At 51.4% G+C, this 9,757-nt stretch overlaps 1 protein-coding gene across 1 annotated transcript in view; it reads right to left on the bottom strand.

Annotated features, from left to right (window-relative positions):
• Window positions 1-7,258: 7,258 nt before the first annotated feature.
• The window catches only part of TNS1 (tensin 1), a 270,893-nt gene continuing 268,394 nt past the window's right edge, over window positions 7,259-9,757 (bottom strand). The window contains exon 36 of the mRNA XM_007959717.1: window positions 7,259-7,403. Within this exon, the coding sequence (XP_007957908.1) occupies window positions 7,259-7,403 (145 nt within the window). The remainder of the gene's footprint in view (window positions 7,404-9,757) is intronic.

The following is a 9,757-nucleotide window of genomic DNA, read 5'->3' as shown; positions in this document are numbered from 1 at the left end:
TGTCCAAGTTTTTGGAACCATCTATATCCTCTCAGTGTTCTCAACCGCTTAGAAACGGCTAAGCACTAATACATAGTCATTTCCACCAGCTCACGAGGGAGCTTTGGGACATGATGAACATAATGTCACTGAATTGTACGTGTAAAAAATGTTAAAATGGCAAATGTTCGTTACATGCCTATTCACAATTTTTTAAAATCCCATTTTTCAAAAAGAGGAAGGAAGCACAACTACGGTAGCTATTATTTTTGAAAAATGGAAAATAGCAAGTGTTGGTGAGAATGTGGAAAAATTGGACCCCTCATCCACCACTGGTGGGAACGTAAAATGATGCATCAGCTGCGGAAAACAACTCAAGAGGTTCCCCAAAAATTAAACACAGAATTAGCATGTGACCCAGCAGTCCCCCTCCTAGTATACACTCCAGCCTTGAAAGCAGGGATTCAAACAGATACTTGTGCCCCAACAATCACCGCAGCCCTACTCATAATACCCAAAAGTTGGAAACACTCTAATGTCCATCAACAGACGAATGCATATCCAAAATGTGGTGTAGCCACACAACGGGGTAGTATTTACCCAACAAAAGGAACGCCGTGATACATGTGACCATGTGGATGAACCTCGAAAACATTATGTGCCAGGTGATGTATGTCCCGAATAGGCAAACGCACACAGAGCAAAGTAGATTAGAGGTTGCCAGGTGCTGGGAGTGAAGGGGGAATGGGGCCACTGCTAAATGAACCCCGAGTTTCTGTTTGAGCTGTCAAAGGAGTTTTGGAAGTAGACAGTAGTGATGGTTGCACATGATGAATGGAATTAATGTCACTGAATTGTACTTTTGGAAATGGTTAAAAATGGCAAATTGTATCATTTTAGATTAAAAACAAAAAAAAAGAGGAAGGCAGAATTTGATTTCAGTACCCATGAGGAGAGATTTCAGAGCCACTGATACTGAGATGAACCAGCCTACGAGACATTTCCCAGGTCTTTTCCTTCACCCAAAGGACCTCTGGTGGTACAGTGCCTAAGGCATTTGACTGCTAACCAGAAGGTTTGCTGTTCAAACCCACCAGCTGCTCCCCGAGGAAGGAAGATGGGGCAATCTACTACCATAAAGATTTACTGTCTTGAAAATCCAATCGCTATGAGTCAGAATCAACTCGATGGCAATGTGTTTGGTTTGGGTTTTCCCTTCACCCAGTGGGGCCTATTCCCCAGAAGCACTGCAGAAACAACTCCTTCCTTACAGAACTCTGCTGTCAGGATGATTTGGAACAGGGCCTTGCCTGACACAGGAATATGGACATCAAGACTCTCTGAGGTACCTTCCAAGCCTGGAGTTTGTTAAAATACCATGGACTCCGGTCACAAGGGGTGAGAACAGTATTCTCCTACCCACAGAAGAGGCGTGGGAAAGAGGTTGGCAGTGAGGACTTGAGCCGGTTCAGAGAATTCCTCATGCCTTGGACTGGGCTGGAGAACTGAGAAGGCTTGGTAAGAAAACTTATAGTGGTCTCAAAAATTCTCAAGATTGAAAAAGGGTCCTGAGACCATGACGTTTGAGAATAGCTGCCCTGTAGCATTAGCCCTGTCCTGGGCCAGTAGGAGGTACCCAGCCGAGGCTTGCTCTATCAGCTGATTGTGCCTCCCTCCCAGCTACTCCGAGCTTAATGAAAACCCCCACCTTTTTTGGAGTCTTTTCAATCTCCCAGAGAACTCTGCACAGTCCTTTGGGGGACACCACACTCAAATTTTCTGAATTCCCAAGAAGTCACCTCAGGACGCAGGGCCCAGTAGACAAGGGAGCAATGCACGTGCTGCCTGATGCTATCCAAAAGTTGTGCCTGACAACCTCTGTCCCCTTCCTCCCCTATAACCACCACCCCTTCAGGGACCAACCATTCCCCCATTCTGAGTGCCCTCAGTTTCAGAAGGCCCTCACGCCCTTTGGCTCTAAGGGAGTCATGTGACCCAGGTCTGGGCAAAGGGATTGGTGCAGGGTTAAACATGGCACGCAGGCTGGGTCTATCGGAATCAATAAGCACTTGCCCCAGGTTTTTGCTACAAACATTGAGAGAAGGGCTCGTCTTCTAATGGGGTTGCCAAGCCAGCTGCACAAGAGCCTGGAGCGTCTAGTGGCCCTATGTGCCACCACCTGGGTAGAGCTTGCTAAGAATTCCAGAGGCTACTATTTGAGGTCTTGTTTCTGGCTGTGCCTGGACTTCTCTGCCACTTAGGCCAATGAATTCCTTTTATTCTTAGACTAGACAAGTTTAAGAAAAAAGTTGGAGTTGAGTTTCTCTTCCAGCTGGAAGAGTCTAGCTGAATAACTCATGACGATCAGAACTGAGACTTGGATGCGGGGAACTGCCAGAAGATCTGGAGCACCAGAGGTATTCCTAAAGCCCACCACGTATCCGGTGCCTGGGAGAGGCCTTTGCTTGCTCGCCAGAGACCTGGCAGACCCCTCGCCAAACAACACAGCTAGATGACAGCACAGATTTTTTTTGAAACTTTATCATTTATAAAGCCATACAATGGATTGCAAAGAAACAAAGCAGCTGTACAGGGAGTGGGGACAGCATCAGTGTACAATACATTCATATCCAGGTAAGTAGCATACATCAGGATTTATACACAGTGGCAGAGATTATAGGCCCAATGATACAAAATATAAAGTATATTTCCATCTATATAAATACACAGCCAGGGATGGAGAGGAGGCTGGGTTATTGGGTTTTACCTAGAGAGGGTCTGGGATGGGGGAAGAGAAGTGCTAAGGGATTTCTTATATTTGTTTTGAATGACATGTCAGAAAGGAGGAGAGGAAAACAACATGCACACACAGACATGCTCTTTCTCACACATACATAAACCAAACGTGTAGTCAGGAGAGTTTCAACCATTTAACACTGATTAGAAAACAAATTTGGGACATTCCTCCATAATAACCTGGCCGCTGGGAAAAGCTCGGGATTTGGAAACAAACCTAGGTCCTCCAACATTTTGCAGATTTAGGACAGAAGAATCAAGAAGGGACATGGCTGTCCCTGCCTGACCCCATGTGGCCTGATCCTCACCATAATGAAGTCTGAGACTCTACCAATCCATGGCCCCACACACCTTGCCTCCTGATTCTTTTCACTGCTGGGTGACACTGAACTTGACCTCCCTTTGCCCACCACCTCCAACCCCACTCCCCAGGTTCCCTAAAGAGATGAGCAGAGTTTGCACACACACATCCACACTTGCACATGCACGCACACACATCCTTTGTTACCCCTGGCCAAGAACACTTACATCTCATGATTCTAGGACCTGGGTGGAGAGATGGTTCCAGGGACTCTGCCCCAGACCACTCCAAGGACCCCGAGTATGGGTAGGTAGAAGGGTGGGAGGCAGCCCTTAGCTGCAACATCAGCCCACCTGATCTCCCTAGGTAGGTCCTGAAGCTGGGAAAAAGCCCAAGGAGGGGGAGAAGGCCCAGGAGGTAGGGTGGTTGGACAAAAGTCTGGAGCCAAGAACCAATGGTGTTCATGTTCACAGACTCCTCTGCAGCCCCAGGACATCACAAGGAGACTACCTAACCTCTGCTCAGGCCCCTGAGAAAGAGGGAGAATCCCCTATGCTCTCCCTCCTGAGAACCCACTTACAGAACAAGCTCACTTCTGCAGCCAGCTACTCCCTCCTCCTGATCCAGGCCCCACTGCCCCTGTTGTCGCCTAGCCCAGCCTCTCCCAGGGATTCCTCCAACACCAGGGGAGAAGCAAAACTGGCAGTCGGCACCCACAGCTTTCCAGAGCTGCTGAGGGAGAGGAAGTGGGACCCAAAGACCTTCCCCAAACCTAGGATGTGAAACATCTGTCCCTCAACCACCAGAGGAGCTGGGCCTTGACAGCAGGACGAGGGCTTGCCACTCACCCTGGAGAGTGATCAAACAATTCATTTCCTCTCCTTTTTCCCTCGGGGGTCACCTCTGCACTATCCCCATGCCCACCCGTAACCCCTCTGGTTCCATATGGGAATAGCCACGAGTCTCTCTGGGTTTCCCTCCTTGCTGAATCGGAGATGTCACTTCCCAATCTTCTTCCCTCCAGGCACCATCCAGCCTGGCTGTGGCAAGGCCTCAGGCCTGCCTCAGAGGCCTGGCTGAAAGCCAGGGATATGGTGGGCTGGGGGTAGAGCTTTAGCCTGCCTGGGGTCTGCACCACAGGCTACCATGTCCTGCTCTTTCTTACCAAATTCTCCTAGACCGCTTCCTGTCCCAGCCCATTCTCAAGACCAGCCAACACTCTCCTGGTTGACAAACAGATTCAACAATAGACAACAGTAAATTAGGTTGGGGGGTGGGATGAGGAGAGGAGAGGACACGCATTTACAAAATAATAACATAATTATGAAAAGTGCTTTCTTTGAAAGGAAGTCTTTGGCAAGAATATACTGCGTGCTGTGTGTAGTGTTGGTGTGCGCACGGGTGCACAGGCCCACCTGTGCAACAGTCTCCATCATGCAGGGGGCTACAATGTCTTCCACACCCAGTGCCTGACCCAGCGGGGGCCGCTGTGGAGACTGGTGTACCCTCCTCCATTGTTCTTCTGAAAAGGCCAAACTAATGCTGAGACACCATGGATGTCAGGAATACCAAACTCTAAGAAACCTTCCAGAGGAATTCTGGGGAGTGAGGTGATGAGCTTTCAAACAGTGCCTTGGGTCCTTTCTACACATGGTTCAGGCCTGGAGTGCAGTGGGACGGCCATGCCTAGGAGCTGGGCTGCTGGTAGGCAGTGGGTATGTGGAGAAGCAAATGTGTAGGTTGACCCCAGACTCAGTCCTGGGCCTGGGTCTGGCTGCCCAAGGGCCTGACGCTCCATGCAGACCAGGAAGACAAGACCCCCTTGGCTGTCCAGTGTAAAAGGAAGAGTGAAGAAACAGCTCCCTCTATATTGGATGAGAACGGGGGTTAGCTAGGGAATGAGGCAAAGGGAGAATCCAGGTATTGGGCATGATTGTCTCAGAAGGAAGAGAATTCTGGAGACGCCTCCATCACCAAGTCCAGGGTTTCACTCTTGGGAAGCCCCTGCTCCCCCACTTTCCTCAGACACTCTCCTTTCCAACTCCTCAAACCAAATGTCCACACAGATATAGCTTCTTGGAGAAGAAATAATACAAAAGATACACACATCACCCATGTCTACCACTCACACCCCAAGTCCTTCCCATGCTCACACGTTCCATCAGGCTCTCAGTGACTGGGGCAGCTCCCCATACATCTTGAGAGCTGACTGCTGGGCTCTGGGCTTGCTGGGAAATAAAGAGGGCACCTCCTCCCCACTGAGCCCTGGGTAGAGTCCAGGAAGGCCGAGGCCAGGGAAAGAGGCCCCTGGTTGTTCCAAGGATAAAGGCCCCCTACCTCTCAGGTTTTAGTTATACAGGAAAGAAAAAAAAAAAAGATAAGGACTGGTTTATGCCCAGGGAGGCAATAAAGCAATATGGGAAAACAATAAATACTTTTTGTCAATTTACCTATTCTTTTTTTTAACCTTTTCTTAAATTTTATTAGCTTACAGATTCTGTCAGTATGTCTCATGTATATATTATATATATTTATATATCAGTACAATGCCTCTCTCGAAGGGACCTCCATAGGCTTAAGAAACCACTCCAGAAGAGTCTTGGTGAATTTTCCATTTTGGCTTAGAGTCTTGGGGTGGCTGTCAGGAGTTTTCCCAGTGGCCCAAATGAACAGTGGGCCCTTTGATCTGAAGGACTGCTTTCTGCCTTCTGCCCTCTGCTCCTTGGGCAGCTTGGCGCTGCTGGGGAAACCAAGGCAGAAGGCGGCATGAAGAGGCTTTGGCATGGGAGGGCAGGCCACATGGTGCACAGGCAGCAGTTCCAGGAGTTCAGCTGTTGCCGCCCTGGCAGGCCCGGCCAGAGGGGGTCTATAGCAGCCAACCTCAAAACCACAGAGCACAAGGACTCCAGGCTTCCTCCCTTGGCCTTGCTAAGTAGGGCTTCTGGAAGCGGCTTCCCTAGGGTAAGGCCAAGACAGAGGCCCTGCAGGGCAAAGCCGGGCAGGGTAAAGCAGGACGGCTTCATTCCCAGCACCCAAAACGGCATTATGCAGGTAGCAAGTCTGAGATAAGGCTGGTTCTGGAGCAAGAAACCCAAGACTCGGGTTGAGGGATGAGAGCTAAGGCAGAGTCCAGACAGCTGAGGGGAGCATGGGCCTACCTTCCTACTGACCCACACAGCAAGTGGAAGAGGCTGAAGCTCAACAGATGCCATTCCTGAGATCTCTTTCCCCAAAGCTCTGGGCACACATATCTCTAGCCCCTCAAACCAAAGCCCCCAGCCTCCTGGCCAAGGCAGCACAGGGGCAATGCTGCAGGAGTGGCTGTCCTCACTCCTGATGGGGACTTTGTAGTGAAGAGGCTGGCAGCATCCAGGGCTGCTAGCATGCAGGTGTGGGCGCCAGGAGAGCCTCTCTGACCCACCATCTGAGGTGTACCTGCAGACAAAGGCTTATCTCCCCTCCCTGATAACCTTGTTGACCCCAACTCTAATGTTCTCTGGATAGGATACACATGTGTGTGCAAACATGGGACACATACATGTGGAGCTGTTTACACTTCTAGCTGATGGAGGCAAACATCAACTATGTGTGAGCAGGTAGGTGTGAACATATGGACACCCACCTGCACAAACACATCAAAGAGGTGGAGCCTGGAGCCAAGGGTGCCTCAGACCCAACATGCTTCAAAAAGGAAAAAGGATGGCTGCTCGATACCCCCTGCTGGCCCTGTGTGGTCAGGCCTGCCCTCCAGAGAAGGGATCTCTGAGCTTGAGGTCTCCTTGCAAAGCAGTTGGGTTCGGGAGATGGGGATTTTCATTTCCCTCAAAAACATGGATCTCAAAGGAGGCTTGTTCCATGCCCTTTGAGGAGCTCCAGCTGCTCAGAGGGGTGAAGGCAGTTAGATGGACCTGGTGGGATTTGGAGGCTTTGGGGTTTTTGCAGTTTCCATCGACCTAGGGGAATCGAAATTATTCTCCTCCATCTTTTCCTCTCCTTCTCTCTCTCCTCTCTCACCCCCTCCACTCTGCAATACACTTTCCTCTCCCCACGTTGCACTTTCTTCTCTCCTTCACCAAAACTGGCCCAAAGTCCTCCTTCTGGATTCAAGGGTGGTCGTGATTCCTGGGTCCCCCCCAACATGCCCCATCCCCTCTGCCCTGGACCTGGGCAAGGGGTGGGGCCTCATCTCCTCTGGCCGGTACTCTGCATGACCTTGGAGACGAAGTTGACAATGGCAGAGGCAGGCTGGTTGGGGTCAAGCTCAGCGAAGAGGTGGCAGGCGTTGTCTGTGGTGCTGCCCTGCTTCCGTGCCACAAAGCCAAAGAGCCTATGGGGGCAGGAGAAGAGAACAGCGTGAGGGACGGACAGGAGGCACCCAGGCCTTGAAGCACAGCCCTGGCGGGCAAACGCCTCTCCAGACCAGCCTCTCTCCCCAGCTCCCCACGTCACATGGACCCTAAGAGAATCTTCTCTCCACTCCACTGACAAAGAGAACTGAGTCCTGGAGATAGAGCCTACTTTGTCCCAGGATGGCCAGGAACTCTTCTTTGATGGGGAGCCAGAGGTGAACGCAAGACTGGATGAGACCAAAAATAAAGTGGGGACATGCCTAGACTAGTTGCTTGCCGTCTACCCTAGCCCAGCCTCCACCCCACTGTTGTACACACAGCACACAGCAAATGAATAAAATGCTGTCTGCCTGGCTTGGCCTCCACAGACACACAAGGTCAGGGACACAAGGGACAAGCAGGTTGCCTTCTCCTCACACACACACACACCTCCCCCCACCCCCCAACCCTGGCCTGACACACACATACTCCTCCTGTGCTCAACAGGCTCCAAAGTCCAGAGGACCGGGGAGGGCAGTGGACCCCCACACCTGTTCCCTCCCTGTCCAAGCCTCCAGTGACCTAACATTCTCTCTTTGCAAAACAGAGTTAAAAATATGAGAGCAGAGAACAGAATGTGAGCTTAGGTCCCCTCCCAGCCGGCATGTTGCTAATTCGAGCAAGATGGGGAAATCGGGACAGCTGGAGATTCCGATGGAAACCCCTCTCCCAGCACTGGACCACAACAGCTAAAATTAGCAAAGGCGGGTCCAGCCTGTGTGCGTATGCACACACACACACTCACACGTCCTCTGTCATACACTTACACACCCACACCACACTGTCATACACACACTCACATCGCTTTCACACACACACACACTCACTCTCCCATACACACGTCCACATACTCAGTCTCTCACATACACACATTCACTCACACATACATATACATTCAGTGTCTCTCTCTCTCTCTCTCTCTCACACACACACACACACACACAGCCGTGCACTTCCTAAAGCTCTATTCCCTTCAACTGTGTTTCAGGGACTGGAAACAAGGGGGCCAAAGGCCTGGGATTAAGGTCTGCCCCAGCAGTGGGAAAGCTTGGGGTCCCTGGGCCCACACCCCTACCCTCCCCTTCAAGGCTGGCTTGGCCTCTATAGCACAGTGGAGGAGGTCAAGGTCACAGTGAGGTAGTGGCCTACCCTAACCGCCACCTGCCTTCCCTTCTTGATGTTGACTTCAGCAGAGGTGCCCCTGGGACTCAGGGCCAGGTTCATCCACAGAAACTCCTGTCACCAGCCTGGGCAGGTGGACGAGAGCCTGGGCAAGTGGACGAGGGCGAGAAGCCTCACCCGTCGAGCAGAGGGAGGAGGGGCTCACACAGTCATAAGAAGGACGCCTCAACTTCTGCACCCAAGGTGCCTCCCTTGCCGCACCCCAGTTTGGGCCCACAGCTCCCTCAGCAATCCCCTTTAGCATCTTCCTGTCATCCTGCCCCACCCAATACAGTCTCTTCTAGAAGAATCTCAACCCCAGACCAGCACCTACATGAGAAGAAGAGGGATTTAAGGATTTCCCAGCCTGAGGAGCAGCTCATGTCCCGGCTTCTCAGAGGGCTCAAAGGTGAGGGGATGTGAGCCTCCACTTAGAACACAAAGGCGTGGCCTGCCTGGCTACTTCACAAGAGCCCAGGAGGTACAGAGAGGGCTCATCAGAGGGACTCAGAGAACCGTGGCCTCATGGCCCTGTAAACCCAGCAGAAGGCTGAGGCAGGCCTAAGGCAGCTTATGCCATGACTGGACATGTGGACCTACCCTTTCAGCTCAGCACTACCTCTGCATATGACCTCGGCAAGGCAAGCTCCCTTTGGCACCCCCACTGTTCATCTTCAGTCCAGTGCCTTCCTGACTGAGGTGGCCTCCCCTGCACTGTCCTCCTCCTGCCTCTCTTTAAACTCACATCTTCACTCCACAGACACGGGCCCTACCCCAAGGAGCTCGCCGTCCGGAGGCTGTGCTGCCCCACCCCCGACAGTCTCTCTCCTCCCCGACAGCCAGTTCCACCTGCCCAATTTGTACCTGTCTCTTGAGATCCATTTTTAAAACACACCTTCTTTCCCAATACTTTTCCAAATCACTCTCTACCTAAACATATTCTCTTGTGTTCACCTCGCTGGCAGGGTCTGTACCCTAATGGCCACTGTCATACAATTGTTGTTGTTAAGTGCCGTCGAGTCGTTTCTGACTCATAGCAACCCCATGCACAGCAGAACGAAACACTGCCCGATCCCGCGCCAGCCCCACAATCCCTGCTATACTCGAGCCCATCATCACAGCCACTGTATCA

Source organism: Orycteropus afer, unplaced genomic scaffold (genome assembly GCF_000298275.1).
Source record: "Orycteropus afer afer isolate SDZICR_OR568_19922 unplaced genomic scaffold, OryAfe1.0 scaffold00002, whole genome shotgun sequence".
Taxonomy (NCBI): Eukaryota; Metazoa; Chordata; class Mammalia; order Tubulidentata; family Orycteropodidae; genus Orycteropus; species Orycteropus afer.
This window is presented reverse-complemented; position numbering and strand designations above follow the sequence as displayed.